At 47.4% G+C, this 23799-nt stretch overlaps 1 protein-coding gene across 2 annotated transcripts in view; it reads left to right on the top strand.

The window, feature by feature from the left end:
* Nucleotides 1-23799, top strand: part of LOC119386625 (4'-phosphopantetheine phosphatase) — a 92933-nt gene that overhangs the window by 18477 nt on the left and 50657 nt on the right. For both annotated transcript variants that reach the window (XR_005182326.2, XM_037653913.2), the window contains exons 2-3: nucleotides 10049-10125; nucleotides 21173-21444. Coding sequence is in view for 1 of the 2 variants with exons in the window: in XM_037653913.2 (XP_037509841.1) it covers nucleotides 10049-10125; nucleotides 21173-21444 (349 nt within the window). In the remaining variant the exon portion in view is untranslated. The remainder of the gene's footprint in view (nucleotides 1-10048; nucleotides 10126-21172; nucleotides 21445-23799) is intronic.

Genomic DNA, 23799 nt, shown 5'->3' with positions numbered 1-23799 from the left:
TAGCATCAGAGGGCAGTTTATTCCGTGGTATTAGCACAGACTCAAACGCTTGTACGTGTAATTACACGCTATACTCGGGCATTTTGCCTTCCGAGGCTTATGCACACTCTAATAAGTGTGTGCATGCACGTGTCGGTATGGCGTTGTGTAACCACCGTACCGTCCATTCACCAAAATAATATCAGTTTGGTTGCCACGTACCTTGTCATTCAGGCACATCACATAGTGCATTTGGCGTTTTTTGCATGCATATTTTTATACTGTTGCTGGAATAAGCGCAAGCGTGTATGAAACATCTCCATAGCGTGTCAGCACCGTAGTTTGGCTGATCAGCTTATTAGCTGTGCTGTATTTCGTGAATGATTAAAAAGAAGTGACAGTTTCGCCGCAACGGCGAAGCAATGAATGCGATAGCAATAAATTGGAATGTAACGCGAAGAACGGAAAGCAGCTCGAGATTGCCAGCGCGTCGCTCGATCCCAAAGGACGCACGAAAAGAACGCACACAGGACGAGCGCGAACTATCATGCGTCACAGCTCGACACTTGAAGCGCACTGCTCAAACATAAAGCAGGACGCACGAAACGAACGAACAGGTACACACAGGACGAGCGCGAACTGTCACAGTTGTTACTTATTTCTGTTTGAACAGCGCGCTCCTTTCGCAAACGCGGCCGCTGCAGCGAGCGAAGTGACCTTCATACGCTCTGTGACGCGCGGACATCGCGGGGAAAGCACAAGACATACAACCCCCCGCTCCACCCCCCCCCCCCGGCCGCCCCCTTCTTTCCTCGAGATAAGCGCACGAAGGCGACCACGCCCTGTAGGGCGAAAAGCAACGGCGTTCGCAGGAGCGGGGCGACGATCTTTAAATCGCGCCATCTATGTGGTGACTAAGAAAGCATGCTGAAATAAATGGTGTATATAAATAGCTCGCCGTTAGCAGGCTGAAAGACGGTACTGTTCGTGGCCTAACCGTCTAACGCCGCGCGCTGCGAAGCGAGAGGTCGCCCGTTCGATTCCGCACGTCGAAAAGTTTTTCTGAATTATTTTTCTTTGGGGATTCTATATATATATATATATATATATATATATATATATATATATATATATATATATATATGTATATATATACGGTGCATGACGGCGGCGACGGCAAAAATCTGCCGAGACTGTCCATATGATTGCTATCGCAATAAAACGAGGTATCACTCGACACTTCTTTAACCGCATACATTCTAGGGAATATTTTTTACGCACGCAAACGCCAGCTGGAACAACGTGCGTAATTTTACCACTTAGATTAACGCAAATTTCGTACATAGATAGTAGGGAACTGACTAGTCCGAAGATCAATGTTTAATTATTCCTACCCATGGCTTGTCACAATTGGCAAAAGCGAATCGCGTTACCCTAACATGTATGCTGTGCTTGAAGGGGATACTGTCTTTTCCGTGTGTGTGTGTGTGTGTGTGTGTGTGTGTGTGTGTGTGTGTGTGTGTGTGTGTGTGTGTGTGTGTGTGTGTGTGTGTGTGTGTGTGTGTGTGTGTGTGTTTCTGTCTCGGCGCTGTTTTGCAAGGTTCCCGCGCATCGCGGAAATTCCCTCCGTTGTCGTATTGCCGGGCAGCGTCGTCTCTAGTTTCGCTGTTTATCGTCGGTGCGCGAAGACCCGGCGTGTATCTGGTTTTGTTTGACCTCGTCGATATGGGGCTTCTCTAACGGGCCGCCTATCTTTTCTTTGGCCCGGTCCGGCCCGGTTGCACACTTTGTTGTGTATTGACACACACTCCTTTGTCGCCGTAGTCGTTGTTGTTCGAACTCGTCCATGCGGGTTTGTTTCCGGGATGTGGCAACATTGGAGATACGGAGCTGCACGATAGAAAAGAAAGAATAAAAAAAAAACTGCGCCGACATGCAAGAACGCGTTTACGACGAAGTGGAAGGCGGCCCACACACATTACACGTGCGTGTTTATTCCGCGCGTTCTGGTTAGACGTGTGGTTAACGTTAAACGTTGCGACAGCTAGCTCACCGTGCGGCACTTTTAATATTGCGGAACACCGTCACGCTCGTGCGTCCTTCCGGCCTGCAGCTCGGTGCATGCAGGGTTGACGTGCACGTTGTTTCGTTTTTTCGAGCACGCAACAGGTCGCCCAAGCGTGGAGCAGCAAGATGGCGAGTTGGGCTAGTTGGTGGCTGTTCATGGTTCAATATTAGTTTGAAGCGCACCGAAGACGCGGACAGTGAAAGTGCACAGGACAGCGCTTACGCTCACAACTGATTCTTTATTGGTCAGAAAAAGACATATAAAGCAGATACATGAAACTTCACACATGTGTAGCATAGCAGGACGCAACAAAAAACGTCAGGCCTGCGCGGAAGACGCGGCACAGACACATGCGCAAGGTGGAGCCGCGGTCTTTCCATAGAGCCCGTTGTAAAATCTCTTGGAAAGACTACAGTTGCGTTGCGAGGTACCCTCTACGCCGTAAATTATAATTTTACGAAGTATGGGTGCACCCGCTATGTAATTATTCATCATTCTGCGGAGAAGCGAGGTACCCCGTATACATACTTTGTTGATGCTGTGGATGATGAAGATGAAGACATATGGCCGAACCCTTTGTAATGGGTAGAGAATGTTAAACTACCCACTCGTTACGCGATTCGCATTCGCACGTGACGCCTGTGTAGGGTCTTTTTGCGAAGGAATTTCAAGCACCGGCGTGGCTCTGTGGTGGAATGCTCGACTGCCACTCACAGCCTGGGTTAAAATCCCGCTCGATCCCGGATATTTTTTTTTCTCATTGTGCGCGATAGCAGTTACGGACACCGGCGGCGGCGGACAACTACGCCACCAAAATCGGCTGCAGTTGTGACCTCATAACAGCTTTCGCTGTAAAAGCATTCTTGTCAGGATTACCGTGCATTTTTACATTACGCATTAGAGGTGTGCACGGGCTACGGGTAGCCCGAAAGCCCGAGCCCGACCCAGCCCGCGGGCCGGGCTCGGGCGGGCCGACGCATTTCCACCTCGGGCCCGGGCCGGGCTCGGGCCCGGCGCAAAGCCCGACTCAAGCCCGAAATATAGAAAATCAGAGGGGATTGTTTTCCAGCACGCATACAGCGCCTTTTCCGCGACCGCCCTTTACCACTTTTCCTTTCCATTCGCTACTTTAAACAAAAGGGGAGCTCTCCGATTATCTCTCTATGAAATCGTCCGCCTGTCCATCTGGGGTTTTAGTCTTCTGGAAAAACAAGCAGCAGAAATATCCCAAGCTTGCCAGGCTGGCAATAAAGATATTAGCAATTTCGGCGACGAGTGCAAGCTGCGAACGCAACTTCAGTTCGGCGGGCTAGAGAAAGCAAAAGCGCCGCACTTCTTTGAAGCCGGAATCGTGGAACTGCTTGCTGTTTTGCACGACAGTTTGTAATCTGTGTAATAGAGACTGTTCGTCGTGTGTCGTTTGATCATATTCGATATGCTCAATAAAATGCCAAATTAGCGGAAAACGATGTTTTGTTTTCGCAGAGAACCTTCAAAAAGCCGGGCCGGGCCCGGGATTGTGTTTTCGTACGTCAGGCCGGGCCGGGCGGGCTCGCAGCCCTTTGCCGTCGGGCTCGGGCGGGCCTTCGACAAAGTCAGCGGGCCCGGGCTCGGAAATACGGCACGTGCACAGCTCTATTACGCATCATTTACTAGTTAACACAATCACTACATGTCTAAAAACGCGTACTCCTAATCGTGCACGAATGCTTTTTTTGTTGCGTCCTGCTCTGTTACGCATGTGCGAAGTTTTATGCTGCTTTATATAAGTTTTTTTTAACACGAAAGTTTTTATGCCGGGGTCCACCACGGCTCCACTGACGTATTTCCGTCACGGATATGAGGTTGTAAAATATAAAGACTAACAGTTGGCAAAGGAAAAAAACCAGAAGAAAAAGTTCCGTCACCGGGAGTTGAACTTACGACCCCTCGCACCGCAGCGCAGGGCGCGAAACGATTCGGCCACAGACGGCACGTTCTTTGCCATGCTAACGACGAGCTATTTATATACATTATTTGCCGGTGGCGGTACTCAGAGATCGGTGGTACATCAGCGTGTTTTCGTTATCACTAGCGAGATGCCGCGAAGGGCTCGCAGAGAGCGCTTTAAAGTTCATCGCCCCATGCGGATGAGCGCACGCCTCTACAGGGCGTGGTCACTCGTGCACGGCTTATCTCGTGATGGCGGTGGTGTGTACGTCTCGTGCTCTCACCGCAAGTTTGCGTTGAGAGCACGAAGGTCACTTCGCTCACCGCAGCGGCCGCTTTTGCGAAAGGAGCGCGCTGCTCACACAGAAATAAGTTACAACTGCGACAGTTAGTTCGCGCTCATCCTGTGTATGTTCGTTCCGTGCGCCCTTTCTGCTTGAGCAGCGCGTTGCAACTTTCGAGCTGCTTGTCATTCTTCGCGTGACATTACAATTTGTTGCTGTAGCATTCATTCCTTCGCACTTGGGGCGAAAGAATGCACAACAAGCGCTCACCTACGTCTGTAAAGACACGTTTCACTTTCGTGTTATACCGATTCCTATGACAGAGGGATCAGCCATTTTTTTTCCGACCAATGAAGAATCATTTGTGAGTGTAAGCGCTGTCCGGTCCACTTTCATTGCCCACGTCTTCGGTGCACTTCAATCTAATGTCTAGTCACAAGCGTGGAGCAATTCCAGTCTGCACCGTAGCTATATAGGTGCGTTCTATATTCTGATCTTTTACCTTTCTTTCGCATCAGGTAAAACGAATACCGTGTGGATAATTGATGCGATGAAAAATTTGTGAACGCGGGGTGTCGCTTTCGACCCGAATACCCCCCCCCCCCCCTACCGCGCTTTCTTTTTCACTGAATATTCTTTCCTTTTACTTACCCAGCTTTCGCAGTTGCCCTCTCCTCCTCCTTTGTTTGGTTTGGAGGAGAGGGTATGAAGAATATACACACGCACGCTAAGGAAAGCAGTTGCAATCTTGAAGACGAGTCCGCTTGTCGAAACGTCGGCTCGAGAAAAAAAAAAAAAACAGCAACACCTCGTGTTCCATCTTCCCCTGAACTTCTGCCTGTTGTGTCTATAATAATTGGTGTTTCACTAGCGGTTTCGGTGTTCACCACGAAAACATCACTTTCGGGGCTAAAAGCGAACAAGGGATACACTAGGGAAGTGAAGTCGCACATAAAAACAGTCGCATAAAACTACGATCAAACCGAATAAAAAACTAATATATGAATCGCTACAGAGGAGCTCTTAGTATAACGTTGATCGACATTTTTTTTTTAGTTATTGTCCTTTGGGTCTTTATAATAATAATGATAATTGTTGGCGTTTTACGTCCCAAAATCCCAATATGATTATTAGGGACACTGTAGTGGAGGACTCCGAAAATCTTGACCACCTGGGGGTTCTTTAACCTGCACCTGAAAATCTAAGCACACGGGCCTCTAGCATTCCGCCTCCATCGAAATGCGGCCGCCGCGGCCTGGATTCGATCCCGCGACCATCGGGTCAGCAGTCGAGCATTGTCCATCGTTGTCCGTCAGTACAAAATGTGGACAGATCACAGAGATAGTAGTGGATTACCGGGCCGTCCCGTCGCCCGGCAGTGACCCCGTTCCCGATGCAGGGTTGCGCCGTCGGAGCCCATTGTGTGCGTGCTTGACCAGCGGCCGGCTGGTGTGGCGCGTCGACTGGATGTTATTTTGTGTCGTGCTTAACGCACATAGGCGTCCGTACTCGTACCAAACACGTACAGGAAGATGAACACGAGGAAGAAGTACAAGACACACACCGCAGGAGCTGCAACGAACAAGGCTGGGAGGAGAACGTGGATTGTGAAATGCAAGGATACACGAGTGAATAGATGTATATAACTTGTCTTTAATACCACACGCGCTTGCCCGAACATTGCTCACTCTTCCCATAAAACGTATACGTGTACGGGACAACCGGAACAGCAGCATAATTAAGCTGGGCGAACGAACTTCATGCTACCCATATCTTGGATAATGCCCGTTCAGGGAGGTTGCCGAGTGCATGCGCCAAGAAAGACCACACTTAGTTCTTGCTCAAGAAGACGAGTGAAACTGCCAACGTCGCGGAGACGATGAATTCGTTTTGCGATACTGTTTGCCATTGTCTTCAATGGCTTTGCTGGCCAATAACATCAGCAGGGATGAGTGCCAATCGATATGTCATTGGACGTTGGCTAACTGCACCGTATTGTTGGCCAATGTTGGTTAGTGTTGCCGGCACACGTCATGAGCAACCAGACTTTTACATAATCCATTACGCGTAGTTGGTTACTTGTCATAAGTCACATCTTCTAGTATTTTTATCGCTGATCGATGTAAATGATTGAAGACCAGGTAAACGAAAACGAACAAAAGTGCTCTGTGCGTTCGTTTTCGCTGTCCTGGTCTTGGCGCGCCTACCGCGGTTTCATTATATGTCACTTTACCAACTAGCTCGGATCCAGACTCTGATCGATTGCCTCTTGTTAACTCGATAAACGTCACCGTAATTCAAACACTTTATTAACAAGAAAAGTTACTTCGGTTACTTTGTTCGCAAGGCAATCTGTAACAGGCGATATACGTTTGACCATTCGGCAGCATCGGGCGAACTACAATCGCATGCCTGCGGTCGCGGAGCATGGCAGCCTCACGGCTGCGCCTGCTTCGACAGCCAAACTTGAGTGTTCTGTGCTCGCTTCCTCAACTTAAATCGCGCGACCTCTATTGTCGGCATCGCATTCGACATCTCGCTATGGTTTCCGTTTTTCCATATGCATTCGTTAGCTCGATAGCTGCTGTATTTTGTTCTACAAACTCACTTTCCGTGCCTAGGCGTTTGCGACGTGAGTTCCTTTTTGCAACAGGGTGGCTACTTGGGCTGGTTGGTACTGCATTCTAAAAAGAAAATACGCTCTTTGTGCGCAAAACGTTTCAGAAAAGAAGACACATAGGACAGAGCGCACTGTCCTGTCTTCTTTTCTGAAACGTTTTGCGCACAAAGAGCGTATTTTTCCTTTTAGAATTCCTTTTTGCGACGCAGAAGCAGTCGCGGATCCAGCCCATTCATTTCAGAGGGGGCGGTTGGTCGAAGGAGAAACGGGGGAAGGGGTTGTTTTACGGATTCACTGTTATCACACGACTGCCTCCATAACATATGTACTGTTCATTTTTGCTAACACTAATCTCACTCATTCGTTCTGTCATCTGTCAAACTGGCAACCTGATGAAGGCCGTGAACGGCCGGCACGAATAGAGGGCGCATTTACGGGCTATTGGACAAGGGGGAGCGGGGGAAATGATCGCCTCCCCCCGCTCCCCCTGGATACGCCATTGCATAGAAGGACGTGGCACAGAGAATACATGCATGCAACTTGCGACGTTGCATTAGCACGCTTGAATGTACTTACGACAAACCGCTACGATTCACCACGCAATTGCTACTTTTGTTCATTTTTGCCTTAAGGTTTTTCATACCAAAAAAGATCGGATTTTGTGTTCAAGTCTCCTGGTACGATAACCGGCACTGCCGTTATGTATGAATGGAACAACCTTATTTATGAAGTCCAGCGAACTTGATTCGGGGCGGGCCTCAGCCCTTGGGATCGGGCGTTTACCTCGGCGCCCTGGCCCTGGACGGCCCATAGTTGCTCTTCTAATGCGGAGCTGAGCAGAGCTAGCATATACAGTAACTCTAAGCAGAGCCTCCTTCCAGCGCGCCCTGCGGTTCGAGACTGTCTCGTCGTGGTTTCTGTGTGCTTTGTCCTGTGAGCTCGAGCACTCCCATAGTATGCGGCCCAGTGTTGCCCTTGGATCGCACGCCTTACATTTATCATTCGAATAAAGGTCAGGGTAACAGAGACTAAACATAACTGGATTTGGATAAGTGTGTGTTTGCAGTTGTCGCTTTTCATTTAATCTGTTGTATGGCGGCGGGTATTTGCGTCTTCCTAGCTCGGTAGTGCTGCGTTATTTCATTGTAGCCGGTCATACGTTCTTCCCACTTCCGCATTATACTGTAGGATATTTCTAAGCGTTAGCCGTTCCATTTTATGCAATAAGATCGTGATAAAAACGAATGTTATGGCGGTAGTAAGCAAAAATAAATGCTTGGCGCATAAATTGCATTCATCAGTTGCTTTCGTGAGGCAGTAGTCGGTAAGTGCTATCGATCACATGTTTTACTTAATTGGAATTCGTTACTTTTTTTACGTTGTATATAAGTCTTTGAGCCGCAAATGCTTCGCATACACATTTGCCTTAGGCAAATTCGCTGCAATCTATGTGAGCCTTTCGTGAGCCAAATGAAGTTAGTTTTGAAAGAATGATTTGCCAGTCTAAATTAACATATTGGTGTTCTTTACATCAACCATGTGGCTGGGCAATAAAAGCGTGGTCGTCATAACCTGGTTATGTTTGCTGCGCAGAGTGGACTTAGTCTACGTGTTGGTCAAACCAGACGGATGGTGGAATTGTTCGAGTGAGTGCGTCATTATAAGCAGTGTATAAGTGATGCGGGTCGGCACTTTGCCAGTCACTGCCGCCAATTTGCGTATCATCGCGACCCAGATCTATGCACTCACTCATCTGATTGCTGAGACTGCCCGAAACGACCTTGACTTACGCAAAACCGCCTGCGGAATGAGAATCGGGCTTCTTCGAAGGAAGGTTAGCTCGTTTGACGCGCATAACTGATTGGCTCTGCTTTACTTAGTGTGTCGGTCTGCGGTTTCGCAAGTGTTGCGCGTCATTCACTGTAGCGAGCGTTCGCTTTTATTAATTTTGGTGGTTTTTTGTTTTGGTCGTCTTGTGGAGGTTGTAATTTCCTCTGCCTTCTTCAAGCGGGCACATAGTGCCAACATTTGCTTAATCTATGGCAATGGAGGCGCTTATTTTTATGCGCCAACGCATTAATTATTTGTGGCTGTTGAAGTTCGCGATTTTTCTCTTACGGACAACGCCGATTTTTTTCTCATAATCAACGACACAGACGCCATAATTTCTGCAAAGCGAGCTCTTCAGCTGTATCGCGTTGAAAAGATATAGACAAAAAACGACGGCGCACATTGCGGAACGCCCTCGCGACGCCGCGCTTGCCTCGTGGTTGTGTGGTGACGCTGCTGCGTTATGACGTTAGAGGTATCGGATAAATGCAACGTGCGAATAAACAGTGGGCTGACCATGGGTCGTAAGCGCAGAATTCGTGTATGATATTCCAGTCGAAATCGCTTAACGTGCTCATAATGTAAGCAGTACGACCTGTGGCTTAATCTTCACCATGCCTTGGTGCACGTGCCTACAGTGTGTCTTTTCGGTAGCATATATCGGATACAAACTTCTGGTTAACCTCCATGCCTTCCTCTGCGCTTTCTCTCTCTCTCTTTTCATTGATTGAGTTTGTTTTACGTTTCAGTCATGCAGCGCATGCGCTTTCACAGACGGCGGCCGTATTGGATGGAAGTCCTCGAATTTCGGCCGCCTCGAGTTTCCGCTAGCCGGAGGTTATAGCACAATTTTATTTACTGGTAGTGCGGCTACCGAGCGTTCTAGGCGGTCGGACTTGCGACGTCATCGGCGCATGCGCGGATGTGTCCGTATCTGCGCGGCAACTGTGCATCAAAACGAGAAAACAAAACAACTATGCGAGCACCGCGAGGAAACTGATCTCGTCTGTTTCTTGCCTAACGAAGCGGAACGAACAGCGCTACAAGGGGACACAGCGACAGGCAAAACAGAAAGCGGTGAGGCAAAAAAAAAATAAGAAGTGAATACAGCGTTTTCAAACTGCAATGTGCGCACGTCTCGCATTATTGATTACTTTGTTGTTAGCTTACTTGTCTGCTCGGACTGCTTTGTCTGAGTTTAGTCCGGTTTTTACCGTACTTCTTCCACAGACATCATTTACTCCAGAGTGTCTGGGGCCATCGAATCGTTCAGCCGTGTTGTGATGCGGGGAGCGTTCTTTGCCCTATAACAAACAAGACGTTGTGTTTCTCTTGCAGGAGGATCGCTGACCAAGATAGCCTACTACTCTACGGTGTCACACAAGCGTGCCGTCTACAACGCCGACTTCCAAAAGGTAAACCAGGAACTTTCTTATCTGCATTGCGATGGGCAGCACACACTCTAGCGATAACGACGATAGCTAGCGCAATGTTTTCGCACGTGCCACCCAGCCAGATTTGAGCATTTCAAATAAACAAGCGCGGCGCGTAGACAGCTCTTTGGCGATCGTGTCTGCAAAGAAAGAAACGCCCGTCTTGCGCGAAAAATGGACGAAAATTAAGAACAAAAGGCTGCGCGTTCTTTGTTTCTATAGAGATAGAGTGAAAATCCCACGCCCTACGGAACAGTACGTTTTCATGCCCTATAGATAGCTTGCACGTGACGTCACGCAGCTTCTGGATGTACTGGCATTCCACGATGGCGGCTTTGATGAAAAACAAGTTGGGTTAACCTGCTTCTGCGTGATAACGACGTGACAGGAGCACCTCTGTGCGTGAATAACGAAAGAACCTGTATGTGATGTTCAGATCACATTAATGTCACATCGCAAACGTTGCGTCATCCCATGCTCGTGCTCCAACAGTCATCGGAACTTCAGTCACCGTCACATGCGCGAGGAGTCACGTGAGCTGAGCCGAGACGTCACGCATGCTGCCTTTGGAAGGGCGGCGTCGCGGTCTACTGTGGTTCTGGCGGTAGTGATGCTGGCAAAGTAGTGAGAAACACCCCTTGAATGTGTCCCCCATTGAGATTTGTCTTTCAAACATCATATTCTTGGCAGTTAAGTATAGCGCATTCAGCTTTTTCAAATGGCTGTTTATATTGTTGTGTGCACCTGTGTTCAGTACCCGTCAGGTGTGTGAGGCTGCTGAAATCGCAACTGCCGCTCGACAGGTTCAGAGAAGACTCAATGGAACAACGCAGTTACGCGACGTGGAACACCATGCTAGTTCTTTTTTTTTCAATTTTATTTCAAAGCATAATCTTATTCATATATAAATGAAAATAAAACCTATATTTATAAAAACAAAATGGTCGCCATGGCAAGATGTGTGTCCCCCCTTGTGATTTTTCCGGATTTACGCCACCGCACAGAACAAAACGGTTAGTAGTTAGCGCTCGTATCGTATGGTCTCGTGTCTTACTTTGTGTCTGTTTCCTGCGCTACAAATCGTTTCAGTCTTTAATTGAAATTTAACGGCGGTGGTACGACGTCACACGTGAAAATTCTGGTCGGGTCACGTGACTCTCCGGTATGTGACGGCGACCGGAAGTTCCCCGACTGCGCTCTTTAAGGTACGGAAACACGCTAGGGAACACGAACATTTTGTGACCTCACTCACGACGGCGCGCGCCTTCTGTTTTTCATCCACTACGGAGCGCGCAATGCCGCCACTGTGTAAAAGCTAAGCAAAATCGATAACAGGAGGCGAGCCTCGTCACGCGAACATGCGGCGAATTCTTGGGCGCCTGCCGCCCTCCAACTTCCATCGTGTAACCACAATTGGCGATGGGGCCGCTAAGGGTTCATTCAAATGGATGCTATGAGAGAGAAGTAAAAGTGTATATGACTGTATGAGTGAGTTGACCTCCGACTACGTCACCAAAGAGTCTCTCTTATAATAACAGTCGGCCTAAGCTGACCAGTTCACTACGGCCGCTGCTCCGGCCTGTATTGTTATTTCCTCATCGGCCGAAATTATCTGATGGAGCCAACGACTGAGGTCAGCAAGGTCGGGGACATATATTTCGGTACGACAGCCCAGTTACGAGAAACAAGGACAGACAGTCGAGCCATTCTGCGCGAAATTAACGAGCATGTTTTTTTTTTAATACTTTAATGGTCTGCGCTTTTTATGTTTCTATCTATATATATAGTACGATAGCTTCCCCACATAGCTGAGGGTAACGTAGCTGAGGCACCGAGATTTGTAGGTGCTTGCTTCAGTAACTTGAGTCAGACAGGGTCGTAAAATACGTATCTTCGTGGTTTCGTGTTAAGTTTTGCGTGCCAAAACCACGATACTATTTTGAGGCACACCGTAGTTGAAGGTTTAGAAAATTTAGACTGCTTTGGGTTGTTTAACGCGCACCTAAATCTAGCATTTCGCATTCATCGTAATGCGACCCCCCATGAGTTGGAATCGAACCCGCGACGGTTTTGGGCAGTTAAATCCCAACAATTATTGTTATGAACCCGCAACTTCTGGGTCAGCAGCCGAGCACCGTAACCACCGCGGTAGCCGTGGTTTGATGTCTTGTTTTTCTGATTCGCTTGCTTTGTTCCTTTTTTAAATTTTTTTTTATAGTGTTGGTGTACTGGGTCGATACCGCATGCTGAGCGAACTATCGATTTCTTGCCTTTTCCTTGTCGCGTGCTTTCACTCTTTAAAGAAATACGCCAGCCGGTCTCAAGTCAGCCTCGCTTTCCTCTCATTAGTCGTCCAGGCTGACCGGCCTCTGTTGCCACGTTTTTAGTGCGGTCGAGCATCGTGAGACTGTACCGAGAATATCGCAGGAAAATAAAGATGTGACGCCACGGTGTGAACATAACAGGAGAACAGCACACAGTAAACAGAACTGGCTGAAAACCACCCTTCGACATGCATGCAGATAAGGGAGTGAGTGAGTGACATTATATTGATGAAGGGTTGTGGGGCTAAGGGGGGAGGGTGTTCAGGTTGCGTATGCTGCCGTGCCGTGCTTCTCAATGGCGCAGATGAAAAGGCTTACGATAATAGTGAATAACAGCGCTGTCCAAATATCTAGATGCGGGCTTCACGCATACTACAAGTTGTATAGAGTTATATTAGCTGAAGTTGCGGTAAAGAAAGAATTTTTTTTTAAAGTGGCATATTCGAGTGAGCGCTTCTGTAAGACGGACATGCGAAGTGCAGTTGCTCGACGCAGCTGGCCATAAAAGAACAACGAACAATCGCAGTATTTTTCGAAACGAACCTGCCATAAGTCGCAGAAAAGTACCTCACTGACGCCAATATATATATATATATATATATATATATATATATATATATATATATATATATATATAAGAGCAATGAAGTGCTAACAAAGGACCCGGAAGTACAAGTTCAAAAAAATCAAGCACGTAGGAAAAATTGTTCTGTAAAGGACTGACGTTTCGGCCGCGGGACCGGCCTTCGTCGGAGTGATGCGAATATGCGACGGTAACGCAATATAAAATGCGCAGTAACGTATCATAGCGCTGTTAATGGCTGACAGGCGGTTGTTAAAAGCACGTGGGGAAACAGTGCGCGTGATAGGGCAAGAAAAAACGAGAGTACACGCGTGCGCACTTGCGCAAGACAAAATGAATAAAAGAGTAAAAAATTATTAACAATGAGTAAAAAATGATGAAGCCACCGGCACAAACATCAATAGCACGTCATAGGTACAACTGCGAGCAAGTTATCGATAAACATAAACACGGGTGTAACATCTTCTCATGATCCGACAAAGCTCAAACAGGGAACTAATCTATCTGCGGGAAAGCATAGCGGCAATAATAGCGGGGGTAGTCAAGAGTGTTTAGGAAACTGAATGGGTAAAAATGAAAGTTTGCCAGCGCTTTCATTCATACCACAAGTGACGGCTTTAAACTTATAGATTAAATACGATTCTCGAAGCTCTCTTTCGTGGTGGGAACGGAAACCAGATTGAAGGATTGTAGCTGTAATATTATCAAATGAGTGGCCCGGAATGTGCACGTGTTTTGATAGCGGAAGGTTAGGAATGGTGGCAGCGTGACACTTGTGGTTGTTGAACCGATATCTGAAGGGCGTTTCGGTTTGTCCAATGTACTGTAATTTGCAGACGGAACATTCGAGCAAATAGATGCAATTGTAAGTGTCACACGTAAAATTTCCTTTAATTTTATAGAAGAAATCAGAAGCAGTGCTTTTAGCAATGTGTGACGTCGTCATATGCGCGCAAACCTTGCATCGTGGTTTTTTTTTCAAGGTCGACAACCGACATTATCGGGAACCCTTGTTTTAGATGAAGTTAGTATGTCATGCAGATTGCGAGACCGTCTGAAGACTACCGGAGGTGGCAATGGAAAGATTACTTTAAGATGAGCACTCTGCGCTAGTATGTTGAAATGTTTTTTGAGAATTGAGGAAACGTTTGGCACCGATGCTGAGTGTGTTAGAACTAGATTACTTTGTGCCTGAACGGATGGTTGCTTTTTAGCGCTGAACAAATCCTTGCGATTCAGCGTATCGGCTCTTTTGACGGCATCCTCAACAATGCGGGGTGGGTATTCCTGCTGGATCAAAGATTCGCGGAGTTGTACGCAGTTTGCATAAAAGTCTGACTGCTCGGAGCAAATTCTCTTAAAGCGGAGCGCCTGACTGTACGGTATACTGGTTTTCCAATGTTTTACATGTGAACTTTTAAAGTGAAGATAACGGTGCCTGTCTGTAGGTTACCTGTGAAGCCTTGTGGTTAGTTTGTTGTCAGAGATGCAAACTGTGACGTCCAGAAAATTAGCGGTAGAACGAGAGTATTCATGCGAAAACGAAATAGATTGGTGAACAGTGTTGAAATCAGCTATAAAAGATAAAAGTTCATTTTCACCATGGGGCCAGATCAAAAAAATGTCATCTATAAATCGCTTATAATAAAGAGGCTTTAACGCGCGATTTCTTAAAAAGGCATTTTCCAGAACAGACATGAAAAGGCTAGCGTAATTAGGTCCAATGCGAGTGCCCATTGATGTTCCACATACTTGAAGGTAGTGGGAGCCATCAAATTCAAAATTATTAAGCTGTAAGATTAATTTCAATGAGGTAGCTAATGTATCACTTCCAATGGGCTTTTCATCAGACAGTTCCTCGTACGCTTGAATTACTGCCTTGATGCCATCGCTATGGGGTATATTGGTATACAGTGAAACCACATCTAATGTCACGAGCACGGCATTATCTGATATCACGAGTTCATCAATGTCCAACAAAAAAATGATTTGTATCTTTGAGATAGGACGAGAATTTACATGGAAGGCTACTGATTATTACATCAACGTAGCGGGAAAGTTGCTCCGTAACAGTGCCAATGCCCCAAACAATGGCGCGTCCAGGACAGTTTTCTTTATGTATTTTGGGCAGCAAGTAGAACCTGCCAGGGACGGGACTGAGCGGGACGAGGGAGCGTACTGCCTTGTCGCCTAATTGCTAATCTTTTACGAGATCGTTGACGGTATCTTGGACAACTGCTTTAAACTCTTCAGTGGGATCATAGTCTAAGTGCTTATAAAAAATCGGATTGTTAAGCTGTCTATGGGCTTCGCTTATATAATCCGTTTTATTCATAATAACAACGGCACCACCTTTGTCGGCTGGCTTTATCACGATATCACTGGGTTTGGCCAGTGATGAAATAGCTTTCTTTTCCTCAAATGAAATGTTTGATTTAAACGGTTTTTGCTTTTCGTAGGCTTTAAGCACGTCGCGTTGGACTGCTTCAGTATACATGTCTAGATATTTATCATGTTGGGCCGGAGGGGTCCAACGGTTGTTGGTAAACACAATTGGCTGCATGTCGCTAGTGGACGGATGGTCATGGAAATATTCTCGTAGGCGCATGTTACGTGAAAAATTCTCTAAATCCTTAGCCAATTGAAAATCGTCATATCCACCAGTTGCAGGACAAAAAGTGAGGCCCCGTGACAAGACGCGGAGTTCGTCCCTGTTTAGACTTACATGCGAAAGGTTCACTACGTTGGTGGACGGCGGCGTGCTATTATCTAGCTCAGGAAGCGAGTTTGTCGGGACCGCCGTTATTACCTGTTTTGGAAACAACGAGCGGTCCACGCCATCACGGAGCAACTTTTTACATTTCTTGTCGTAAATCTCACTTAGCTTCTTCACTTTATACCTTTCTAATTCGGCAATTGCATGCGTACTGAGGTCAGCACTCGCGTACAGTTGTCGTTCCGTGTTTAGAGAGTCTTTTACAGCATGCTGGTAATGGTTCTGAACAGTACGGGTAAGATCCAAAGAGGCTTTTTTAAGGATTTCATGCCATTGAGCGATATTTTTAGCGGACATATGACTTGTGGCTGCTTTTACAGAAATACAAAGTCCCCTAGGTGCAACACGAGCCGCTAAATATGCACTGAGGGTTGAAGCATGCAGTTCGTTTCGAATGCGCTTTTCCGCGGTTTTTCTCAACTTTAAGAATGCATGGGAGGTATTCGCCTTTCTGGCACAAGGCTCACCTAGACAGTTCGTCACTTTGTTTTTCGGTCTCCGAGTCTTTCGGGGACTGGTCCGCGTAGCGCTTTGCGTTGCTGGTTGGGGCGGTCTAGGTCGTATTCTGGTGGACGCTGATCGGGCAGGGGGCCTGGTTGATTGGTGGCGGGTTGGTTGAGGACACGGCAGCGGAAGCCATCTGTTGCACGGAAGGGTTCAAGTCCGTTGTACCTTGCACGGGAGCAGGGAGACTAAGGTGGTGGGTCGGTTGGTTCGATGACAGTTGAGTAACTGGCGCGAGCGGCGCTGGTGGTGAACGTCGTGGTGCGGTTGCAGTTGGGGCAGGGAATTCACTGAGACTGAATTGATATAGTATACGAATTGATATAGTATATATAATTCACTCACTGAATTGATATAGTATACGTTGAACGGTCTAGGTACAGTGAGCGTCTTATAGACGGGACAGCAGTCAGTTCCGAAAACGGAGCCAGCACGAGCAACAACCACAACAACCGTCTTCTTCGTTTCTCTACGGGTAACCGTATTTATCACTACAGTGTGTGTGTGTGTGTGTGTGTGTGTGTGTGTGTGTGTGTGTGTGTGTGTGTGTGTGTGTGTGTGTGTGTGTGTGTGTGTGTGTGTGTGTGTGTGTGTGTGTGTGTGTGTGTGTGTGTGTGTGTGTGTGTGTGTGTGTGTGTGTTTGTGTGTGTGTGTGTGTGTGTGTGTGAGCGCGCGCGCGCGCGCGCAACACCACTTGCTGCAGCGGTGACACTGAGCTACCCATTTCTGGCGGCCGATGCTAATATTTTTTCTGGAAGTCAGATTGCTGACACAGCTTGGCATATGTCCACTTGGCGGTTGAGTTTCGCGCTGATATACGACATCGTGCGCACTCCATTCGTGTCAGGCGTTGTAAACGGGATCAATTTCGCGTCAGCTACCTGCGAAATGAATGACTGGAAGTAGCAGGGAACTTATAAAGTTCCGTGCCGACGACTTGCCCGTGAAATGTGTTGTTGCCGTTTAGAAAGAGGCGTCTCATCGTGTGCAACTCTTACTCATCATGTCAAATAAACGCAGCAAGGTTATACAGCTCTGGACAATGTCAACTTGATTTGTTGCGTTTAAACAAAGTTTTCTGGATTCGCAATGACACGTTGTAACCGGTATGTTAATATAAGAGCCCAGATGGTTGTACATAAAGCCTTGTACGCACAGCAATATTGTACACGGCACAAAATTATTACCAGCGATTCGTTGCGTTCCATTCAGTGTCATCTTCCCGTAAACACACGACGGTGAATTGGATTGAAGAGATCGTAACTCCCTGCCTTACACCCTTCTTTATTGGAATTTTATTGCTTTCTTTATGGAGGACTACGGTGGCTGTGGAGCCGCTGTATATTTCTTCCAGTATTTTTATATATGGTTCTTGTACGCCTTGATTGCGGAGGGCTTGCATAACTGCTGATATCTCGACCGAATCAAATCCCTTCTCGTAACCTATGATGGCTATGATAGGGGTTGCTTATATTCCGCGCATTTATCACCTGATTGATAGTGTCAGTATGGTCTATTGTAGAGTAGCGTGTACGGAATCCTGCTTGGTCCTTTGATTGATTGAATTCTGAAGTGGTCCTAATTCTGTTAGCTGTTACCTTTGTAAATAGCTTGTAGGCAAGCGACAGTAAACTGATCGGCCTGTAATTTTTCAAGTCATTGACGCCCCCTTTTTTCTGGATTAAGACGATGTTCCGAGGTTCTGGTACGCTCGCAGCCAAGAGACATTTCTCATACAGGGTGGTCACTTCTAGAACAATCTATCTACCGTCTTCCAAGAGATCTGCTCACCAGCTGCTTTGCCTCTCTGCTTTGCCTTCAGGGCTTTCTGTGACTTCCTTTGCCGGCGTCACTCGTGGGATGTCCGATTCTTCTGGGCTACTACTACTTGTTCCATGATCACGGGACGTTTCCAGAGCCCTGGGCAGGGAACAGCTAGGGACAAGAGTTAATGGAGAATTCTTTAGTAACCGGCGATTCGCTGATAACATTGCCTTGTTGATCAACTCGGGAGAAGAAGTGCAAAGTATGATTACTGAACTGGACAGGCAAAGCAGAACGATGGGTCTGAAACTTAATTATGCAGAAAACTAAAGCAATGTTGAAAATGCAGAAAACTAAAGCAATGTGGAAGAGAACAACGGTTTGCGACAGGTAGTCGAAGCACTGGAAGCGGTAGAGGAATACGTCTACTTAGGACAGGTTTGTGACCGCGGAGCCGTACCATGAGACTGACGTAACTAGAAGAATAAGGATGGGATGGAGCGAATTTGGCAGGCATTCTCAGGTCATGAATGACAGTTTACCAGTATCCCTAAAGAGAAAGGTATATATCAGCTGCATCTTACCTGTATACGTGGCTACGGGCCAGAAACCTGGAGGCTTACGAATAGGGTTCAACGTAAATTGAGGACGACGCAGCGAGCCATGGAAAGAAAAATTATAGGTGTGACCTTAAGGCACAAGAAGAGAGCAGAGTGGCTCAGGGAACAAACGGGTTAAGGTAATCTTGGTCGAAATGAAGAATAATAAATTGGCATGGGCGGGGCGCGTAGCGAGAAGGCAAGATAACCGCTGATCACTAAGAGTAACAGACTGAGTTTCGAGAAAAAGCAAGCGCACGTGGGGTAGGCGGCAAGTTAGGCGGGCCGATGAGATTAAGAGGTTTGCGGGGATATAACATGGCCTCAGTAAGAACAGCACCGGGTTAACTGGTCAAACATGAGAGAGACCTTTGCCCTTCGGTGGGCGTAGTCAGGTTGATGATGATGATGATGATTCAGTGTCATCACGCGTGACAAACGCGTAGTGCGAGTACGCCTAAACGCACAGTAATTATTCTCCTGAAGAGCATATAAAGCGCTGATATGCACTCAGCAGCAGCACCGTATCATTCCGTTGCAACATATTGTGCAGGACAAACAGTTACACGTGCATGTTATTGTGCGTTCACCCAAAGAAGATGCGCGAGTATCAGCTATCTGAATGAAGAGGCGATGATCTTTTCTCCAAGGGTGAAGTGGCCGAAGACGATGGAACAACAGTGGGTACGATGAAAGAAAAAACGGCCAGAGATAACATGCTGTCGGAAAGCTTTTTACCTCTGATTTCTCATTATTGAAACGTATGGTATTCTCGGGTGGAATCACCAGTCTGTACGGACGCTCGCTTTGCACCCCGATGAATCCATTTTGTCGCTGCCGTTGTTTATGGCGCACCTTGGCTCATTGCTGAGCGCTGTTACTGCTGTTGCTGTGCGCATTCTCGCCTGTTTTTCACTCTCCATTCCGCTGACCGTCGTCTCTCTGAAGATAAGGGTCGTAAAGACCGGCGAGCACTTCCTTCTTCGCGATGCAACACACATTGTTCTGCTCATCGGGCTGCTTTCGCTTTCCTCTGGGCATACCTTCAGACCTCATCGGCAGCGGCCGCAGTGCCATGTAGAGGGGCTGATACTTTTTGTCGACGTCTTCATAAAAAATATTCCTGAATTTTGTGTTGGCTGTTGTCTGCATACAAACTGCAGAAGGAAAGCTTTAGTAAACGCTGAAGCAAGAGTTCTGTATCTTCCGTATTTCATGTGCAAGACTATGCATAACACAATCTTTGCTTGAATTGTTTACAGGGGCGTAGCCAGAAATTTTTCGTCGGGGGAGAGGACATGCGTACCACCCTTATGGGTGTTCGTGCGTGTGTATGTACACATGCAAGATGTAAAAATGTCAAGGGGCGGGATTTGAGCCCTCCCAACCACACCCCTACCTGTATACGCCACTGGTTGTTTGTTATACAAATGTCTTGCTAATGACTTGGCTACAACAGTTGTGATGGCAGTGACATACGTTGGTAGTCATGAAGTAATGTAGCAGCTATAATTGTTCTCTTATTTAGTCCAACATGCGCTTCATTTTGCCTTAATAGTTGGCGCCGTTTGTTTTGAAGCGGTCTACACCACTCTTTATAGAGCTTACCGATTTGTAAAGTAACTCACAAAAAAAAAAGAAAGAAGTCCTCACAAAGCCTCACTATATCTTGTTCCTAGCGTCGCACTGACTGACAAGAACTGCACTTTGTAGTTCTGGTGCATCCAAGACGGACTTCTGCGGTCGCATTCGGAAACGATCTTGCAAACGGCAAGAGCCCAGTCCACCTAGACCATTGGTGCGTTCAAATACTCGGAATATATGTCGATATGCTGAGCTCGACGGTGCGGGTTCGATTCCCGTATTTAGATGGGGGCGAAATTCAAAGACACCCGTGTGCACTAGATATAGGCGCACGTTCAAAAGGGCCCGGGCTGCCCAAATTAATCCAGACCTCATAATCATAATCGATGTTTTGGCACGTAAACCGCGGCAATAATAATAATAATAATAATAATAATAATAATAATAATAATAATAATAATAATAATAATAATAATAATAATAATAAATTATTATTATTATTATTATTATTATTATTATTATTATTATTATTATTATTATTATTATTATTATTATTATTATTATTATTATCATCATCATCATCATCATCTGGTGATGTAAAAAGGAGTGTGAACACGTGGCCCAGTGGTTTCAAAGCTCGCCAACTGAAGTGCCAGCGCTAGAACACAAGCACCCTTGCTTCCGTTTTCTATGCGCGTCACGGATGCCACAAATGCGCGGCCAGAAATTAAATGCGGATGTGTGTCGAAAACGATGATTGACAACTAGAAATATCCTAAACTTAATGTCTGTCCCCCCTCCCCCTCAAAATATTCCACTATTAAAATTTTTCTGGGGAGAACCCTGATATACATATCCAGTACAAGTTTATCATATCAATGCCGATGTTTCGCAGAATGGCAGCTGCGGCGGTGGCGGCGAGCACGAGGCGGCTGTTCCCGGAGCTGAGTCGAGCTCCCGCGACGGTGTGCCATGGGAGCGCGAAGTGGAGACCGGTCGACTGCACTTCGTCAAGTTCGAGACGCGCCACATCGAGGCGTGGCTCCGCTTCGTCCAGGAGGAGCTGCTGCGCGACGGCAGTCCGCCGCGGCTCGGCGGAAGCGTCAAGCTCACCGGCGGAGGGGCCTTCCGACACCGACAGCTCATCGCCACCACGCTCGGACTCAGGCAGGTGCTTCTCTGCGCGCTTCGTGGTATCGCGTGCGAGTTGGGCGACCTCTATCGCGTGCGAGTTGGGCGTGCGCAGCCCCACCGCAGCTGCCCCCTTTATCGTCGGGTCCAAAAAAAAAAAAAAAAAAACGAGCTGGGCCATCGGCCCGCCTCACCAACTCGCAGGACTCGGAATAAAGTTATTTCCTCCTCTTTCACAATGGATGCAGACATAGAATAAAATAAGCGATGACGTTCGCCTCGCACCGACCTGCCTTTGGTCCCCGGCTTTCGAGGAGTCAAGGTAGAAAGTAAACAGTCCTTGAAATGCAACATCACTGGCCCATCGTCGTCAAAAACCTGCATGGCCGTAACCCATATGCGCATTGAACAATACTGAAAAAGGTACGGGGGCGATAGCTGCATAGTCAGAAGTCGACCAACAATCCGCAGCTTCACCGGAATGGCGAAGCAGTGCGATAGCAATTTAGGGAGATGTGCTTCCTCTTTGTGTTCCCGAACTGCGGGATCCTGTCGACTAGCCTCCGGCATTGAGCTACAGCATGTCTCACGCGCAGGTGCACATTGTTCCTTTTTGCGGACACGCATGCGAGAGCGCTTTTTCTTGAGCGTGACTAGCGTTTCGCAGAAGCTCTTTGGCCGGCGTTGCGACGATGAACGAGGCGCGTGGAACGGAACACGTGATCAACGCGCTGATACGCCGGAGAAACATCAGCGCGAAATGACAGAGGCGTTTGGATGACCTTGGCTGAGCTTGAAGGTCATAGTTATGGAAACGGGCGTTTTTAACAGCGGATCTGTTTAGGCCTTTCGTTGCGCTGGGTAGTGTGAACAGAAATTACCACCGTCATGAACCGGCACGCTCTCTCATCATGACAGAGCGCAAACGACAGTAGGGGACAGAAGAGAGGAGACAGAGCGCTGAAGTGCCAACAATTTATTTCTTGCGACAGTCTTCGCTTTCGCAAGAAATAAATTCTCCTCTCTTCTATCCCCTCCTGTCGTTTGCGCTGTTAATCACTCTTTATCATGTTGTACCAACACGCCTAATCCTACTCTCTTCAGTGCGAACTCATTGGTGGGAATTTTGCGACATCTCGCGGGCGTTGTGTGAACAATTATCTGCGGCGCTGACGCAGCTCAGAGGCGTTTGGATGACCTTGGCTGAGCTTGAAGGTCATAGTTATGGAAACGGGCGTTTTTAACAGCGGATCTGTTTAGGCCTTTCGTTGCGCTGGGTAGTGTGAACAGAAATTACCACCGTCATGAACCGGCACGCTCTCTCATCGTCCTCTTCATCTTCTGCCTCGCTCCCACAACACGTGCGCAGATTTGTCCGGCGTGCGATGCAATAACTCTGATAGAGAACGCATCCAGAGAGAGAAAGTCACGTGACGTAAAATCTCACAACACTGGTCACGTGACATGTTCCTGCCAAAATCACGCAACACTACTGCTACGCTAGTCATGTGACGTAAAATCACGTAACACTAGTCACGTGACATGTCCTCGCCAATATTACGCACCAGGCACGTGTCGTAAAATCACGTAGTACTAGTCACGTGACATGTTCCCGCCAGAAAAATCGCGTAACGCTAGTCACGTGAACATGTCACGTGACTAGTGTGGCGGGGCAGGGACACGGGCTTGGGAGGGCAGCTTCTTCCTCAGGAGTACGAACACTAGCCCCGCTGTTGGTTCCAGCCTTGCACCACTACTGCAAGCTGCGCCATTTTTTAAAGACGATAGTCTTTCTTGGGGAACTTAAACGCAGAAATTTTGGTCTGTCTTTCTGTTTGTCGGCACGTCACCAGATTCAGCCACCCGGCCAAAGTTGAACCACTTGCTTACCGCCCACCCATCTTGAACTGGTACGGCTGTTCATACTTGTGAACGTTGTCGATCAAAAAGTAAATATTACGCATATCTGAGGCGCAACGTCATTAGGTAAATATTAGGTGGTGTGTTCCTTTAATAAAAAATACATAGATACGCAATTTTAAAGACCCTAGTTTCTTAAGCTGCGCTGAAAATGCGACTGCGCTGAAGCTTGTCTTCCTCCGTGCCCTCTGCACAAGCTCATGTTGTGTTTCGGTTTCGGTTCAGTATTGCATTGTACGAATGACAGGGGCGCCGCTCTGGTATTCCTGTTTTACCCAGGCGACGTGTAAATAAGAGAGTTTGTGGAGAGTACTCGTTGAGTGCGGACGTTTCTTCTCCTTCGGCGCATTGCGCGAAACAGCGTGTTCGGGCTGGCCGGCGTCCCTACCGGTCGCGTTGGTCACCGCCGGTCTTCGCCTGCCGCTGCGCCGGGACTACCAGCCCGCAACACAGCACTCATGTTTCCCGACG

The sequence above is a fragment of the Rhipicephalus sanguineus genome, chromosome 3 (assembly GCF_013339695.2).
Source record: "Rhipicephalus sanguineus isolate Rsan-2018 chromosome 3, BIME_Rsan_1.4, whole genome shotgun sequence".
NCBI lineage: Eukaryota > Metazoa > Arthropoda > Arachnida > Ixodida > Ixodidae > Rhipicephalus > Rhipicephalus sanguineus.
Note: the sequence above shows the minus strand (reverse complement) of the source record. Positions and strands in the feature narration are given on the sequence as shown.